The sequence below is a fragment of the Centrocercus urophasianus genome, unplaced genomic scaffold, assembly GCF_019232065.1.
Source record: "Centrocercus urophasianus isolate 14NV4802_14NV808 unplaced genomic scaffold, USGS_Curo_1.0 seq_25, whole genome shotgun sequence".
Taxonomy (NCBI): domain Eukaryota; kingdom Metazoa; phylum Chordata; class Aves; order Galliformes; family Phasianidae; genus Centrocercus; species Centrocercus urophasianus.
In genome coordinates, this window is record NW_024884811.1 from 11220041 (window position 1) to 11239648 (window position 19608).

The following is a 19608-nucleotide window of genomic DNA, read 5'->3' on the forward strand; positions in this document are numbered from 1 at the left end:
GAGATTTAAATAAAGCAAGTCTGAATGCAGCCATGAAAGAAAAAGCAGAAATGTCTTATGAAAGTATGCACAACTAGAAAATAGTGGGAAAGTCCAAAAAAGGAAAGCCTGTAGGAGAAGAACAGTCTGCGTCCTTCCTTGGCAGTAAAAGAGAAGCTTAAAATGAAAAATTAAAATAACACTAAAATATTTTATAGACTTAGGAAAAAAAAAAATAAAAGTATAAAATAAAACCCAGAAAAAAAGAAAATACTGCTTTGGTGTCTTGTAGTGATATTAAAACGGTATTTTAAATGATCTGTATGCAATATAAGAGTGCAATGTGGAACAGTGTGTTTGATAAAATTGTAATGAAACCTAAGTGACATTAGGAAGGATGACCAAGCTTCTAAAGCTAGGATGCATGACAATTAGTCAGGGGAGCAGGATTGGGAATATTGCCTTGGACTCCCACAAAAGCATAACATGAAAACAACAGAAAATAATATCATTCTTCACAATTAGACTGCCTCTGACTGGTAGAAAGGGAAGATTAAACATGCATTTGCTTGCAAACATTAAAAAAAAGTGGTATTTGTAACATGACGTCTAGCATACAAAAGTAGATTATTTACAGGTGCACTGAAGGGGAGAATCTTCATTTTACCTTTTACTTTACGTGTAATAATGTCACTGCAGCACTATACACAAATTATGAAATAGAGAGTCAGTTACTGAGATCCCAATTGGAAGAAAACATGCTTGTGTGGTAAAATCGCCATCTGTGTGCTGGAAGGCCAAAGTGCTTTGTCTTCATGCTGAAGGCCACAGAGGCTGTGGTAGGAGCCTGCACTGCATTCAGCTCTGGCTGACTAACTATCGTTGTATTTCAAATAAAGCTGTAGATTAAGAAAAAAAGAATGGAGAAAAGTTTAACTCCTGGAAATTTTTCAGTGGAGCTTAAATTGAGCTATTTATTTTTCAGGGCTACAAAGGAACCTTTGTTTAATTTTGCCTCCAGCTTTTTTCTTTAATCTTTAACCTTTGAAAAGGAAAAGACTTACTTTCTGGAGTGAGCCCGTATTATTAAAAAAGACTTATCATTAAATGTAGATAAATATCCAAAAAAGACATAGAAGTGCATGTTTGGAAATGGTTCCAGGTTCAGTAGCTACTTGCTTTTCAAAGCCAAATTTCAAACTCATTAAATAAAGCTTCCTCTGCCAGCTTTTGTACTGAATAACTAGTACTGGAAAATAGCTTTATAATGTGGTGTCAAGCCTGAAAATATAATGAATCGAAGCTTTGTAATGTGATTCCAAATGAGTAACTCAATGCAACAGTTAAAACTTCTGTACACATAATAGCAGAAACCAAGAATATCTGCTCCACTCAGCAGCCATCAGAATAAAACCATTTTGTCCAAAGTTTGGAACATTTAAAATCATGCCTCTCACTGGAACATTTCTTAGCATTTTGCAGTTTCTCACAGAAGGGAGAAAAAGTCTTAAAAATATGCAGTCACTTACAAAAAAGTGTGAGGTCAGCTCCTAGACATGTACAAATGTATACAGGCTTAGAAAATTCAGCAGTTTGCTGAAAGGCAAATTATTCCCAGAAAATGTTTGAGCTCATCTTCAGTGATGTTCAGGCCATCTTTTGGGTGTACTTGCTCCATTAATACTTAACAATGTTCAAGAACCTGAAGTCCTTGTGTCTGCCTCTAGCCACATTCTTCTCTGTTGTTAAAGACCATTCTTCCCACCACAACTGCTTCTTAACAACTATCTACCTATTTACTGAATTTTTTTTTTTAGATTGAAGATATTTATAATTATTTGCAATTAATTCAAATTTCAGACAAAAGCAAGGTTAAAAGGTCATGCATATTGTTTTCTGGAATGAAAATCGGAAGTTTAAAAAGGAGCAAAATATTAATTTTGTGCAAAAAAGTTAACTGAATAAACAAGGATTTGTTATCCTAAAAAAACAAAAAACAAAAAACAAAAAACAAAAAACAAAAAACACAAAAACACTAAAACATGTTCCTCACAACGCTCTAAAACTACTAACAATCTGTACATTTTCTTCAATGCAAGATTTCTCTGCATTGATAGGAAGGATCAAATATGATGTTTCAATTAATTTTCTATGAGTTTCCTATGTGCCTAGTTACACTGGATCTCAGTTTTGCCAGCTGATGTCCTGCTGCCCGTAAATAAGCCTCTGTGTAGCCTCATTGAGACCAGTACAAGAAGTCAGGTACAGTTGTTGCTTCAGGAAACACATGCTAAAATCCTTAGCAAACATTAAATCCTGAGTGATTTTTCACCTGACTTCATATTGTTAACTGGACTGCTAATAGGCTTATTTCCAGTAAATTTTGTTTCTGTTATGCTAAATGAAAAGCCCACGTAGATTAAATAACAATCTTACACTTCCTTCTATACAAGGATGCAGCTTTTGAGTATCCAGAGCCTTATTATTATTATTATCATGCTAAATAATTTCTAAATATTTCTAAATATTCTTTCCAGATTTCTAATGATATTAACTTCTGTAACATGTTCGGCAGGAGGAAGCAAACTCAATTTTTTTCTACTCAAACAAGGAGCTCCTTAGTGCTTAGTGCTCCTTTTCTAGCCTTATATAATCAAAAAAATCACTTCAAGTAACAGATTCCCCAACATTATGCTTATGACTCAGTCTGAAGATGTTGCAACAACTGGGACTGTGCAACAACTACTTCAAGAAATGGTATGCCCAACTTGACACAGGACTACTCCCTTACTGTTAATTATCAGCTAGTTTACACACATTTTTGAATCAGAGAAGTACTTTACAACACATCAGAGTTGAAGCTCAGATGAAAGACCCCAGATACATTATCAGAAATTCCAAGTCAGAGGTGTTAATAGGTGTTCAAGTGCAAGCATTATGACTATCCTCCACTCAAAAACAGTTTATTTTGATAGAGTGATGACTTAACTGCAACATGCTCAATATCTTTCATAATCCAGTGTACTAGTATACAGTTTACTGTACGGTCAAGGAAGACAAAGCACTGAGTTGGAGTAAATTACTACCTGTTAATGTTCAAATGTCAAATATCATTGTCCATATTTCTAAGCTTATGAATCCACCATCCAGGTGGGGACATACACACCTCAGAGTTAATCTCAGATGTGTATAATAAAAGAGAAAAAAAAAAGAAAGAAAGAAAGAAAGAAAAACAACTTGCAAACTACATTTAATAGGTAGAGAAGGAATACCTTTCCTTATATTTCTGATAGTAAGCCACCCATGGTAATTTTCGTTGGTATACCTAAAACACCTAGAAGTCCATCAAGAGAGGGGTGGCCAGCAGGGACAGGGAGGTGATTGTCCCCCTCTACTCTGCTCTTGTGAGGCCCCATCTGGAATACTGCATCCAAGTGTGGAGCCCCCAGTACAAAAAAGACAGGAAGCTGTTGGAGAGGGTCCAGAGGAGGGCCATGAAGATGATCAGGGGACTGGAGCACCTCCCCTATGAAGACAGGCTGAGGGACCTGGGCTTGTTCAGCCTGGAGAAAAGAAGGCTGTGGGGTGACCTCATTGCAGCCTTTCAGTACCTAAAGGGAGCCTACAAACAGAAGGGGAATCAACTCTTTGAAAGGGTTGATATGTGCAGGATAAGGGGAAATGGTTTTAAGTTGAGGGAGGGGAGATTTAGGTCGGACATCGGGGGAAATTCTTTACCCAGAGAGTGGTGAGGTACTGGAACAGGCTGCCCAGAGAGGTTGTGGATGCCCCGTCCTTGGAGGTGTTCAAGGCCAGGTTGGATGGGGCCCTGGGCAGCCTGGTTTAGCATTAAATGTGGAGGTTGGTTGCCCTGCATGTGGCAGGGGGTTGGAGATTCATGATCCTTGAGGTCCCTTCCAACCCTGGCCATTCTGTGATTCTGTAACACTCATTTTCTTCATTTGTATCATTTTTTAGCAGACAGAACCACTTAGTCGCTCCATTTTCCTATGTTATTACTGCTTAAAAATAATAATTCCACGTTTCCCTGTTCAAAATATTTACTTTAGCGGAGACCTGAAAACTAAGAGTTTGCTAAGAGTTCTTAGCAAAAGGACTTTCACATCATTTTTTCAGACAATGTTGCTGAATCAAGGGCAGCTAACTATAAGTTGCAGTAGCAAAATGAAAAGCAAGTTGATTTTTAAAATGCTGAACTCCATTTAAACTGCACAGGTTAATACCATAGCAGCCTAATAGAGAAAACACTTTTACAAAGGTAAATATCCTAGTCAGGTTCTTTTGTTCAAAACTTACTACTGCTCATTGGTGAAAGGGAAGTTAAACCAAAGACTGTATGACTTCTTATCCTATCTAAATAAGAAATCTTCCCTCGCACTGTGTAGTTTAAAAAATATGAATCGGTGTTTTCTGTTTGCAAATTTTTAATTTTAACTGAGAAATCCAAGCAAATGACCACAGTAGTCTTTAAGTCCAACCATCCATGATCATAAATTATTTCCTAATGTAGAAATGGCCAAAGAAACCACCACCACCTGCCTGTCATGAAAGACACAATACCCTAGAGAAAAACTGAATATCACCAAAACAAAGGCTTGTTCACTGTTCTAAAGTCTGCTTTTGTAATTGCATGGAACCACCACAAAAACGACTGGTGCTGCACAGGCTGATTCATAAACTGCTGTTATGAACTTTTATTCACCTTACTGAAGCAGCTTTACCCTCTGCATGATTTAGGACAATCATAGAAACTTTTACAGACTCATTATTTTATATGTTGGTAGCTAACCTCCAGTTTATTTCTGAGGTGAACATCATTTACAAGCAACTGATGAAAACTAAACTTCTGTAAGTACTTCTGTAATGTACTAGCATTTCAGAAAGTGGCATGCAGGGCTTGCAAAAAAAAAAAAAAATCTGATGAAGTAAAAAGGTCAACTTTGCATCTGTATCTCACCACTGAAACAAAAGCTATAAAACAATTTTTAAAACAGCAGTAACATTTACGAAGAACAATATTATTACGTTCTGTGTTATATATTTGTAGTCACTATACCTCATTCAATTAAAATTTTAAGAAATTATCCAAAAGCCATGGATTAATAATATTGAGTAGCAACATTGTGAAAACTTGATGAATAATAAGTGCCTCATAAGTCATTTCTGCTACTTTTAAAAATAAGACAGTCTAGTAGCATGAAGTACATCACCACCTCTTTTGCTGTTCTGTTGTCGCAGGGATTTTATTAGGAAGCCAGCTGAAAGTGTCACAGAATTTCTACTGCAAATGTTCTTTCTTACTGATCAAGAAACAAATCAGGGAAATTTAGAATTAGCCATTCAGAGATTTTAAGAGGAAGGTTTGTGTCCCTTCCAAAAAAATTAAAGCTGGACCCTAGAGGGAAGAAAACAAACTGCATCTAAAAGTCATGATAAGAGAGAGCTGTCTACATGCCTTACTGGAGCTCATAACTTATGTTTCCTACCCACAACACATGAAATAAATCTCATTTTAAGATATCTGTCCAGCTCTGCCCTGTTCAGAAAAAGGTATTCAGGCTCTACAGGAGCTCCAGAGAGTACCTTTTATTCTTTCTTTGAAACATCTTCATCAACTTCATCCAAATACCATCAGACCTTAACAGTGAGGAAATTTTATTTTCTTGTGTAAATGCCACTTGTCCAGGGTAAATAGAAGTTTGTAAAGATAAAGTCAGATACTCTGGTTCTGGTGATATTTAAGAATGAATTGGTTTCTGAAGCCAACAAGAACTGCAAGGGTTGAAAAAAGACCCCCTACAAAAGAAAAAGAACCTAGTGCCACCTACTTCAGTAGCACAGTTTTCCAAGCACTTGTTCAAGTACTTGCTATGCATGGTACAAGTGATCCTTGAACTCTGGCAGTCTGGGGCTGTGACCACTGGCCTGGTCATGAGTCTTTGGTCTACTGCTCTTTGGATACTACTGTTGCCTTCATATACCACAGGCATTTCTAAACTGTCTAGAGATAAAGAGGATCAATTGTTAATGTCTCAGCTCAGAGTCTTGAGGGCGTTCATTGTTTCTGAAGGAAAAATATTTAAAGATCAATGAAATAAGCCTCATGTCTATTTACAAACAAAATGCTCAAACATTATTTTAAAGAAATCATTAGAGTTACTGGAAGGCACTGAACTGACAGATAGACAGGCAAGTGCGCATTAAACCCCTATCAGGTACCTAATACAAGCATCTTCAAACCATCAGCTTAGCCATGGCTTGAGAAACAATTCCTCCTGCTCCCTCAATCCTGACAAGAGGCCAGTATTGTAAAAAGTCACAGATGTGGCACAAATGTACATTCTAAGTATTGTAGTCATATAAACAGGGCAACTCAAAATGCCACTAAAACAACAGCAGCAAGCACTCTGCTTCTATACAGAGCATAGGATATTGCACTACTGCGTCCAATCTATTGCTCACAATCTCTATAACAATCTCTCTTAACAAGGTCCACGTTAGAGACCTTTTGCTCCCATTATTCTGTCTGAAAGGTTATTCCAATCTTCTTATGTTCCAGTAATAGAAATTTTCTGCTCTCTGACACATATTTACTTCTTGCTTGTTCTTTTGTCAAAATAAGAGTACTTAAGATAGAGAACCAGGCAGTTTTAAAAGCGTTCTAGAAATAAAACTGAAAACATTTGATTTCAAAATATGTTTGTACAAAGCTCTAAAGATTTTTTCAGTAAGTTTCAATTGTGCCCTGCTTGAAAAGACTTTTAAAAACTTTACAACCTATACGGTCTAAGCATATCTTCAAAGTTTGGAAAGGTTACACTTACTGTTGTCAGTATATATTGTCATCGTTTATTTTGTTATTTCTGAAATCTTAATAGGATTTCTGTGTGAAAATAGAAATAGTACAGGATCATGCAGGAAGATTTGCATGAAACATGTGGACAGCTTGCAATCGCTTACGCAATCATAAATCTCTTTATCAAGAGGTTTGTATGCTTGACTAGGCAACTAAATGACTGCCTATTATTACATTTGTAATAACTGATGTCTGAGATTTAAGTGAAAAAGCATAAAGCCTTGCACTTTGGCCAACTTAATGTAATTGTCAGCTTAATAAAAAACAGTGCTTCCATTGAAACATAAGTAGAAATATATAATAAAAACACCTTTCAATATGGTAACTTCTGACTTTTTCTAGCTGCTTCTTCTCAATACATTCATCCTCAGAAACTCTGGAACGTTTATTTCAATTACGTTGATATTTTTTCATTAAAAATTGACTACAGACCATGCTGAATGCCTTTGTCTTTCACAAAACAAGAAATACTGCTTTTGTATTTGTCACACCACATATGATACTTGTCTAGCCATCCCATCAGAAATTGTACTGACTACATAATGAAAGGATTAGCAAGTTCTCTTGAGCTCCCAGTATCACAATTCCTAGTCCCAGGCTTAAGACTCCTCTTCTTTGGATACAAGATTAACCATGTTAGCTGGTGTCTTAGAATAGAAAAATTCATTTGGAAGAAACTACAGATATTTCTAACATTCTACTGCTCCTGCTTTCAAGGATGAAAATTCATATTCAACACAGCATCTCATACTTTCTATTATATTGTAACTTTCCATTCTTCCTCACTGCTCTGGAATTTGGGAACATTCCCTCAAGATGCAACTGCTCCTTTTCTGCCTTCTACCACAACTGCCTGAAGTACCATCTGACAGTGAAGCAAGCTGCTGCTGCCCCAGGTTTGGCAGCTCTGTCTGACAGCAGATGCTCCCACAGTAACATGTATGGAAAAAAAAAAAAAATCTGTTTAAGCTCCTCCCCTCTTACCTACACTATAGCAATACATCAATTTTGATTCAGGAGAGGAATAAATTATACAGGGATAAAGTGCTCATCTTTACAAAAGGGATGGAAGTGTTTTCATAGCAACTATCTGAGTAAGATAAATGACAAACAGTGTAATCAGTAAATTTCCCAAACGCACAAATCTGAATACTTATACCACTATTAAATATTTGAGGTCCCCGGCTGAACACTCGGGTCAGTGAAAAAGATAATTATCTTCAGCAGAACCTGTTGCAGGTTTCAAAACTTCAGAAGCCTTTGAAGGAAACATTAGTGAGCAGTTGATAATCAACTATCAGACATTCTAAATGCAGCATTTGTTACCTAGCAACTCTAACTGAAATTTTGAGATCTGTAGATAAGGATCAAGTCTTTGTGGTAAAGTCACAGTTTCAGCTACAAAACACGACGATGAGCTAAGAGTCATTAGCTTTGTCATGAAGATAGACTCACAGAATGGCTTGGGTTGGAAAGGATCTCAAGAATCATCAATATGTTCTTTGAATACGTTCTTTTTTTTTTTTTTTTTTTTTTTAACACCAACCTGTATTCAGGACTATTTGCTGAATCGCAGAGACTCTGGTTGCAGTATGTTATGCAGGTACAGTCCCAGCTTTAAATCAGTTTTCTTTCCTATCAAGATCAAAAACCTAAAGATCATCTCCTACATGCCAAGAGATTCAGCACCCGAGTCAGTGTGGAACACTTCTGCAGTATATGGAACAAGTGCTTTGCAGAGGTGTTTACAAAACAGGGAGAACTTTTAGCCTAGACCAACAACTTATCAGAAAAGGATCTTAAGCCTCATACCTTCCATTCTCTATTACTCCTTAACCCCTGGACTCTTTCCTCGCTATTCTAGGCTTGTCTTTGAGTAGGAATTGCATTCTGGACCAGAGGAAAAAAAATTCCATAGAGTCCTGTATGCACATTCCTGAAAAGAAGGACTAGTTTCAAGCAATTAACATTCTCTAATGGAAAAGCTACTTTGCCAGAGAATTCTTGATCATTTCTAATTTGACTTCGAGTAACTAATAAAGCAATATGAAAGTAATTACATTAGCTATGAATATAGCATTTCACAAACAGGAGGCAATAAATTAGAGACTCCTGCAGAAAAGTCTGAAAATGCTGGCAGTGTTTGAAAGTCCTGCTTCATGTTGCATTTCCCAGGAGACACTGATTATTTTCAAAAAACAACAATCAAGTATCGTTTCAGAGAACTTTCCATCACACTCCATTTTAGGTTAAAAGATGACAATTTTTGATGAAAACTGTACTACATTTCTAGTAAAGACAAGTTCATAAGCTTACAGAGAATATGCACTAAACTTTGTATTCTGGATCGCGAAAGCAGTTATTCACAAATCAAAGTCAATGCCCTACATGAGTCAAGTATAAAAAATGTGGTAAGACTAAGTTTTGTGCTTATTAAGCAGTTCTTAGGGCAACTGTCACAAGAAGCTACACAGTCAATGTTTACTCTTTCCTCTACTGAAATAGCCCAGGCTTGACCCATGTCAGAGCCTGAATTAAGAACTGTAACAAAAACCACAAGATCCAAAAGAGTAGGCATTTTCTTAACTCTACACTAGCAGTACAGTAAGTTTGCAAAATATTCTCCTACAATAAACACAGTAGTCTCTAAATCCAGGCTGTGGCTATTAAAATACCAAAGACACAGCAAAATCAACTACTGCAACGACTTCATTTTTACTTTATTCCCATCACCTTAAAGCAAACAGAAAAATCCTAAATCCCAAAGCATTGAAGTCCTTGTCCTAACATTTAACTTTTTAATAACTTGCAGGCATTTTACAGGAACTGAAATGGAACAGAACACCCACAGCTCTGTCATTCTCCATATTAGCACAGTTTATGGCAGAAGAAATATTAATAGTTATGAATCTGAGCCACCTCAACAGCACCCAGCTCAGCATTTTAATGCCTTCATTTCAAAATAAAAATTTTAACTGCATCTTGTAAAAGGGAAACATAAAAGCATCAGAGAATGAGAAAAAAACAAAGTCTGAAACTTTGCTGTATTTAAGAAGGAAGAAATTAGATTTCTGAAGAAATTCCTTAATTTCTTCTTAATACAATTTGAAGGAATTCAAATTCTGAATTGTAACAAGGATTCTTATTTGCTAACACTCTAATTGTAGTTTCATGTTGTTAAAACTGCTTTCTTTGATCATCTGTAGAAGAAATAGACCACACACTGGACAAACATAGCTTCATATAAAACAACAGAACGAACATCTTTGGAAAATTTTTCTCCGGTGAAATAAGAAATGTAATCTGCCAAAACAAAATAAAACAACCCTAAAAAAAACCAACAAATAAACACATACACACAATCCCATTTATATTCCCACCTCATCTTTATAAAACGTAGCATGTTTTTTGGATGGGTGATGCAGCATCTGGACAGCAATTAAAGAAGCTCAATTTATATGTAAGTCAGAGAAGGAAGCTATGATACACTTTCATAAACAAATGCAAACAAGTGACAGCAGCTGAGAATATGAATTAAATGCTTAAAGTTATTATGATCAGGGCTACTTAACATTTGCAAAAATGATACAAAATGATGAAAATTACCCCAGATTATTGCATGTCCTTAAAAGCATCAATGAAGTTACATCACAAATTCAGCTGAAGAGCTACTTGGCTCTGTTATAATGAGAGCAATGAGAGAATGGTCATAAGCTCATTTGTAACCAGTTCTTAGCTCAAAGAGTGTGCAGCAGTGAACACATAAGAAAGAAAACTTCCCCAGGCCAAATACTATTCAATGGGGTGTAATTTCAATAAATACTTATCTTTTATTTAACTTAATAACTAGCAGGATTATTTTGGTCTTTCTATGATGGCAACATATTATGAAACAGACTTTATCCTATGATATAATAACAAATGGATGAAAATGCCAAAGGTGACAGAATTAATAAATTGGGGTCTGATCTCAGTTAGTTTGCAAGAGTTAAGTCTATGAAGTAAATAAACAGATTTATTATCAAGACAATTTCATGATATATTTTAAAGCTTTCTTCCCAACAAAGACAGTGAGTATTAACAGTTCTGCAATGTGTAATCATTTATTTTGAAAATTGAAAAACTGGAAGATAAAACAAGCTACTTGCTCAAAGATTTATCTCACAACACAATACAAAACCCACTTACATACTACTGAAATTAATAAATAATGGTAAAAAAGCCAACTTCCACATTGCGGACTGGTTTTATTTCATGCATATCTAGTTCAGAAGACTTGAGTAAGTGCTAACAGAATGGGAAAAAATTTTTCCTCTGATTTGCAGATAACATGCAAGTTCTGTGTGTTATCTAGACACAGACCTTAAGGTGTTTGCCAAACAAAAATCTTTGTCAATATAGGCTTTCCAGCTATTTAAAATAATTACAATTTTAAAATATATTAACGTCCCTGGAACTGTGCCAGGTTAAGCATCTGCATGACTGAATATAGCCTACTTTCAAAACTATGCCATTAAGCTGTTTCCTGAAACAGGATGCAGTTGTCTACAAAGTGCATGCATATTTATTTTACTACAAAAATGCTTACAAAACAAAAAATGCCACCCTTCCATACTTCGGACAACTGGATTTGTACTTCTTTTAGAGAGTTAATGACATGATAGCAGTAGCTAGAGAAAGAAAAAATATTTATAACTTTCAAATTCTGTGTAGAATTGTTATTTTAATTGCAAAAATAATAATAATAAAAAAGAATCACTATGATTTTTTTTTTTTTTTTTTCCAAATGCTTGCCTGCTTGCTTCTCCTTTGTGCATGCTACCGTAACATAGGAGACACAGACTTAAAAAAACTGCCATTGTAACTTTCTTACAAAAGTTTACAGTAGAAATTCTCCACAATTTCCTTTTAAAAAATGGAATAACTGTCTTAAATTTGGTCTGGTCTGTAAAAATACCAAACCATTCGATAGCTTGTCTTTTCACATCTGAGGGCTTCCAATTCAGTACAACTTCCTACCAACAAATTAAGGCTGCTGTTTCGGTTTATGTGACTTAGCAATACTTAATATCAAACTCACAGAGCTGGCTCAAGTCAGCACCGAGAGCACCGTTACTTTCTTTTTCTATTTGATCTAGCATAAAACTTTCAGGTTTTTGTTATTTGTTCTGTGGTTTTTCCAAATGAAATTTATTTTTAGTCAGTCTCCAGTTCCCTCCTCCACTGCGACATTTAAACAAGGAATGCTTATTTACTCTCACCACCTTCATCACCACACACTGGTTTAAACTGAACAAACAATATGCTACGGTCAATTTCACATGCGTATGCACATCAGAATCTGAAAGCAGTTTGTGGTTCTTCACCCTAAGATCTCATTGCTCAACTGAAGAAATCAGACTCATTGTGGCTTTCACTGAACAAATCAAGTAATTGGAGAAGTAACTTTATTTTTACTGTTGTCACTGTCTTAAGCTAAAATTCTACTTATAAGTCTGTAATTTTTATCTCCACATTATAATGCATATGTTTTTAAACAGGTAACAGATTATGAAATTACCTCTATTGCTTGTTGTAAAAAAAATTCTAATAAAGACTAGAGACCTGGTTCTTTAAGCCTTACTCATATATTCATGTGGCTGCTTAGAACTGGGTACTAATTAGTTTCAGTGCTAATTCATCAGAACACAGTGGTAACACACATCCCTTGACAACTATCCTGTCTACCTCCTCCCAAATCCCCTCAAACAATTTCCCGAAGAGCATTTGGAAAGACTACTGAAACAGACACATTGAGCTTCACAATCTGTCAGGCATCTACTGCCACATTAAAGAGAAAACTGTTACCCTAATTAGTCAAGTTTCAGAAAGATCGCTTCAAACATTTCACAGAAAGCCTCTAATAGATGATCCCATTTCTCAACCTTTCTTTTTAGGATATGGTTAATGAGTTCCTAAGAAGACCAAGAATAGTTTATGGGTAATGAGTTCCTAAGAAGACCAAGTATAGTTTGGCTGTCTTACACGACGGATTTTCAATTTGTAATACTGTTTCCACACATTTGAGCTAAAATAAAGAGTCTGACACAGTTTTCTGCTTCATAGTTTATTATCTTTTTGTACACATTCCAGAACATTAAGCTGACAGTCTGCCTTAACATGAAGAATAAGCAGCTTTGGGGACTGAGATCTGTTTCTGGTACTGCTGGAGATCCAGGGTGTAACTTGCAAAGCCAGTCAGCTCTAAATCTCAGCATTTCAATCATCTTCACCATAGAATAGACATCAATTTGTGTGGGGAGAAGAAACACATAGTATAAGAAATACTATCAAAAACATAAGTGACATATCAGGGTAAATCTGCACACAGTATTTTGGAAGGGAAGACTTTTAATGTCATTTTGATGTCAGTTGGAAGGGATACTGTGAAATGAAGCCACTGTTGTCAATCCTCTTCAGAGCTAGACTCATCCTCCTGGTCAGAGAGCTCAGCAACAGGGAAGCGCAGGATAGCTGCTACCCCTGTTAGCTGGCCAAGCTGCTCCCCAGACACATGAAGGCTGGAGAAAATGCGCACTGTGCCCATGTTCTCCCGTACACTATCTACCAATTTAACATATCGGGCACGTGTAGCCACATCCTGGTGCCGGAAGAGCTCATCACTGATCAACAAAGTATCAATGGCCATGGCTTCATTGGCCTTTTCCACGTGTTTTAGGCCATAAAAAGCCCGGTCAGGCTCATGCTGCAACATTTTATAGAAGTCATCTAAGGCTTTGACCTCACCAGCAGCCTTAGTGTCAGAGAGACGGCTAGTTACAGCTGGGTCACAAAGTGCCTCCTTCAGTGCGTACTTATGTCCTGATGATGAATGCACCTGGAGTAAACAAAATCAGAGATTCTTTCTTTATTACAACATTCAATTCTCTTGATCAGCCAACCACAAGTAGCTTCCACAATACATACTTATCTTGATAATAACCAACTTGTCTCTTCCTTGAACTCTACAACTCTTTTCTTAATTCTTCTCCTACAATGCAAAGCTTAACCTAAATCCACAAACTGTATTTTAAGTGTACAAAAAGAAATTGATTCTCTTCTTCAGAAACTTTCCTGAATAAGCAAGCTCCTACCTAAGGCAGGAGCATCTCAAAATACTGAGAAAACTTAATCCTCTTTATTTTAAAACATACAAGAAGAAGATGACCTCTTAAGACTCAAGACATCCAGCACAAAAGCATTAAGTCCAGTGTAACTGCATATTTCTATGTTTGCTTTTACACATTATCATCACTTTCCTGTATGTGCAAGAGTAGACTTCTTAGTGTAATTTAAGACTACCAAACCTTATGACCATTAAGAATAGGACCCTCCCCATTCTGAAAGTACAGATTAGGCCTGCAAGAATCCTTATGAAAGGGAAAATTTACTTCTTCAATCTGACTTCGCCTATTTCAGTGAAAGGTAAAAACAAACAAACAAACAACAACAACAAAAGACTCCAACCACTAGAATCAAGAATATGAAGAAATATTATGGTCCACACAATCTATATCTAACAGCAACATTAACTAACCCACACCACTTCCCTTCCTCTTTAAAAACCTTAAGAAAGATGCAATGAAATTTACATGTTTACATGTACAGCATGGCTGATTAACACTACAGTTAAACTGCTTTTCAATTTGTATTTCACTTTTAATTGTGCATTAAATATGTATTTAAAGCCAATATTTCCTACATTTCCTGCTAAGTTACCCTAGGAAAAAAACATTAATACTGATTACAGGATCACAGAATCAATCACCAAGGTCGGAAATGACCTACAAGATCATCCAGCCCAACCATCAACCACCAATCAACAATAGTTCTCACTAAACCATACCCCTCAACACAAAACCCAAATGATCCTTGAACACCTCCAAGGTTGGTGACTCCACCACCTCTCTGGGCAGCCCATTCCAGTGCCTGACCACTCTTCAGCAGTATTTTCTAGTGTCCTAAATCTCCCCTGGTCCAGCTTGAAGCCATTCCCTCCAGTCCTATCACCAGTTACATGAGAGAAGAGCCAACCCCCAGCTCACTACAACCTCCCTTCAGGTGGTTATAGAGAGCAATAAGGTCTCCCCTGAGCCTCCTCTTCTCCAGACTGAACAATTCCAGCTCCTTCAGCTACTCCACATAAGGCCTGTGCTCCATACCCTTCACCAGCTTTGCTGCCCTTCTTTGAACTGCTCCAGGGCCTCAATGTCTTTCTAGCAGTAAGGGGCCCAAAACTGGACACCACTGTTTCTGTGATTCTGTGTGTGATTCCGTGTGAAGTTACCCGAGGAAAAAAAAAATCTCTGAATGTTGCATAACTACTTTGTAACTTGAGAGGCATGACAATATGCCTTTCTATTACAGCATCTCTTACAATGCTGTAGTAGAAAACTATTTTCTCCAGTAAGGGTATTATTTCCCCATCTTCCTTGCATTTCTTTTCTGTTAGCGCAGACAACAGCTCTTAACCCACTTCTTAAACTTTTTAAAGACAATGCATCTCCTTACCTGTAAAAACTTGGATCTGTTCTCCAGTAAAAGTTTGTTGTCAGTCTTGACTGCCTGCTGGAACATGTAATCACAGAACTGCTCTCGAACGAAGCCTGGGCTGGCCACCAGGACACACTTCACCACCTCAAAGTTGATGTGCCGCTGGATGGCCTGCACCACCTGTTCATAAAACCTCTCTAGGGCCCGGTCATGTTGGCTGCAGTTTCCTTTCCGTTTGCGGGGGATGTTCACTTCCACCTTGGCACGAGTGAGGGTCATGCTGGGGGTAACCAGGCAGACGTGAGCCAAGCCTTCCTGCATGACCACGGCTGCCACATCAGCACTCCACGCTGGGTCGCACGCTTGCTCGATGCGCTCCAGCACCACGCTGTCCCACTGCTTCTTTGCCAGCGTGAACTGCCGGTTGGGCTCCAGCTCGATGGTGTGGTAGGCCCCCATCTTGACGTACTCATTCTCCTGGATGTTGGTGCCTTTGACCCGCAGCTGGCAGGCCTGCGAGTCGAAGTCGATGGTCTCCACACAGAGGGTGAGGGTGGTGCGGATGCGGTTGCTGCCCACGCTGCCCGTGGACGACTCGGTCTGCACTTTGCGGATAGTGGAGGCCCGCAAGCTGTCACCCACCTGCAGCAGATTGTAGGTGTGCCACATGTCCTCCGGCTCCTCGGGGATCAGAGTCACCTGCCCCGCATTATCCTTCTCCAGGTCTTTCCTCACCAGCTTCATCCTGCCGGCGCCTTCTCTCTTCAGCCGCGGCGACAGCGGCCCAGCCGGTCTGCCCGCCCCGGGAGGCTTAGCGGCGGGGCCGAGCGGGACGTACTCGCTACTGACCGATCAGCCAGGGGCCTATCTCCTGACAACTGACGGCACGCGGCCCCGCGGCGAAATTCGGGCCCCTCGCAGCAGCGGCGACGCGGCTCGTCCAGGCCCCTGAGCCACCACCTCGCCTCACAGCATGCGCATGCGCAGCGCCTGCCACCGCCCTCCCCAAGAGTACGCTCCAAAGCCCGTCGGGAGCCGGTAGAACGCGCGCGGACGGCCGTCCTATTGCATGGCACGCATGCGCAACGTCTCCCGCGCGCCGCCAACTCAACCATTCGGAGCTGGCGCATGCGCAACGGCGGCAGCGTTCAGCCACTCCCGTCCGGAGAGCAGGGGGCGGCTCCCGCCCGTGCTGCGAGTGCTCCGGTCTGTCAGAAAGCCTGAGGCGGGAGGAGGGCTGTCCTGGTGCTGCTCCGTGCTGTGAGGCAGGGAGAGGGGGGGACAACTAAGTAGTTTTACAGGCATGTACGTGTGGAAGGTCATGGGTACGGATAATGGAGATGAGAACAGTACAGCTAAATAGCTGATTTCCTTGCTGTGATAAGAGAACGCTGTGATACTTTAGAATCACATCGAACAGCAATGGTATCTAAAATCTGAGGCACAAAAGAGGTGACTAGAGAGATCACGTTTACAGACCGCAATGAAAACCAGTTCAAAGTAATGCTAAAACCTGAACTGTTAGTTTGACTTTACTCTTAGAAAGAGCTTAAAGGTTTTGGTTGAACTGGCACTATCTTTCTTTATACATCCTATCTTCACTTATGTTCAAACATGCTCAAAAACTTGAGCTCCATGCTGAATCTTCTGGTGGCTGCAGTCAAAATGAGATAGCTCTGAGAACCATAATTCATAAAAAGCTTGATGTTTTGATGTTCCCAATTCAATTTGCGGCCTGGACAAGTTTAACAAAGCAGAAATGATACAAACAACTGTTGATACTGTTGTGCGAATTCTGCTAATTTTGAAATAGTGCTGAACGCTGTTTTCAGAAGGAACATTGCAAATTTATTAAGAATGAGGGAAAACTGAGAAGAATGGAGACTAAAAGGATGTTTTTGTATGAAAAAAAAAAGTGAAAATATTTGATAAAAGAGAAGTTATGTTTCTTTCTAAGTGTATCAGGGCAACTGGAGCAGATAAAGTAAGTGGTGAATGTCTATACTTTAGCCATAACTGAAAAGCAAGAGATATCCTCTTAACAGTTTTAAATTTGCTGCTTTCCTCCTGGTTAAGAGCAACTCTCTGGTTTCCTTTAGTTTCTTAAGAAAATATTCCTAACAAGGAAAATAATTGGACTGAAGGATTTAATGAGATACAAGATTAGAGTTAGCAAAAATCATATCTCCCATTATGTTGTTATTCATGTAAATCATAGGAATTTCTCTAAAGTATCTGGCACTGGCCACTGATTAGAACAGGACACTGAACTCATATCTGGCCCAGTGACATGCATTCAGTGTTCCTAATCTTGATACTGATGTAAAAACAACTTTATCAGATATTACATAACAGGATTTATTTATGAGACCTCAAACTCTCTTCCTATGAGTACACATGCTTAACTGTTAGCATGAGTACTTTCACAGAAGGAAACTGGACCACCCAAGGGAATAAAACATAAGCACACACATAACTATTTGTTTAATTTGGGCTTGTGCATACTCATAATTTGTATTAACGTTTTGTGGCTTAGGTGGAGACTGCATTTAGCTTCTCAGGAACTCCTTTTGTTTGTCTATGCAAATGCTATACTTATGGTGAGTTTTCTTTATATTCTTTGCAGTTAGGAAGTTGCAAGGGTAGACCTCACACTATTCTGTCAGTAAAAATATCCATAGGTATATTAGCATTCCACATTGGTATTTATTTTTCTTCCTTTACTGCCTTGCTTTTACAAACTTTTTTCCACTTGTTGGTTCTGGTTTAATTTTCACTAGCAGCCTTACATCCTTAGAGATGCTACATATTTCAGAGAAAGTTTGCAAGTTGGAAATTAGTATCTGAAAAAATAAGGGTTCAGCTCATGGAAGCAGGTGACTTATTGCCAAGCACAAATGCTGCATAAAAGTAACAACCAAACCAATAAACACTCAATAAAGTTACCTCTCAACATATTAATTTGTTGCTGCATAGGCATTTTGAGATGTGCTTAAATACTTTCTCAAATAAATAATGAGATTTTATACAGTTGGGAACAATGTTCCACAAGTATTTAGCAACTATAAACTTAAATGGTGTTATCTAAAATTAGCAAGCCCATTGTCACTTACAAAGGAACACATTTATTAGATGAATATGCTCTGCCTACTCTGGTGAAAAGTAATTAGTGAATATTGTTATTTGTTTGAATATTAGAGAAAAAGCAGCAGAAGAAAGAAAACATCTCCAAAAATTTAAGCACATGTAACTAAGTTTGTAAGTTGCATACTAATTTTGTAAAGAGAGCTATGAAGTTAATGTCCATAGAGTCAAGTTTTAAATTTTATGGTGTGTTCCAGTCTTGTTGAAAAACTAAGTTGAGATGTCATATCTGAGATCTTTCTGTTTATCACTTAAAAAAAAGTAATAATAGATAGTAGTAATTGCATCAATTTATCATCCATTTTAATTGCATTTCTGAGTGCAATGCAAAACAAGAATGGTGGCAAGCAAATACTTGTAGGAGTGTTATAAGGCTCTGAACATATTTAAGACACACAATCCTGTATCTTCAAGTTTTGATCATCTACCTTATGAAGAAGGGATGTATTTTGGTCAGACAGGTTATGTTCCTATGAGACCCAACCCGACCCACCACCTGCCCCCACCACTTCTATTATAGGTAGAATCATGCAAAAAACATTAAAGTCCTGGACAAAAAAGAGTGAGAAAGTTCCACTGAGAAAGATTATCAAATACAGGGGGAACTCTGTTGAGAGATTTATGGATGCTATTATTGTAAGAGCAAATGAGCAGATGAAAGTAGAGAGTAAAATTGGTAAAAAATCAGTTTTCATTCTTTTCCTTCATCCAAAGTCCTGCTTATGCAGTTTCAGAACTCCTTCCTTTTCTGTGGAAATGAAGTTCTACAGCTATTTCTTTTTGATTACTGGTCTTTTGTATTATAAAGACAAGTATAGATTCTTATTTAATACCAACAACATGATTACCAGTGAGGAGAGAAAAAATTTGAGAAAGTATCAGAATAAGCATAAGAATATAAATGAAGAATTATCAAAAGTAATGGAACTCCTTTGGCTAGGTTTCTTCCTTCATCTTCTTTCAATCAGAGCTTGCGGAAATTGCAGCCGATCCCTACTGAAACCACATAAACTGAAGCCAAGTAAAAAAAACCTTAACCAACCCTGATAAGTGTTAATCCAACTTCATAAAAACTT

The 19608-nt window shown here is 38.0% G+C and overlaps 1 protein-coding gene across 1 annotated transcript; it reads right to left on the bottom strand.

The window, feature by feature from the left end:
- Positions 1-12946: 12946 nt before the first annotated feature.
- On the bottom strand, positions 12947-16353 carry PELO (pelota mRNA surveillance and ribosome rescue factor). Its single transcript, XM_042825984.1, has 2 exons — positions 15407-16353; positions 12947-13733 (listed from the first exon to the last, which is right to left on the bottom strand). Exons 1-2 carry the CDS (start codon positions 16130-16132, stop codon positions 13302-13304), a joined length of 1158 nt encoding a protein of 385 aa, XP_042681918.1. The 5' UTR covers positions 16133-16353; the 3' UTR covers positions 12947-13301.
- Between the last annotated feature and the right edge of the window lie 3255 nt (positions 16354-19608).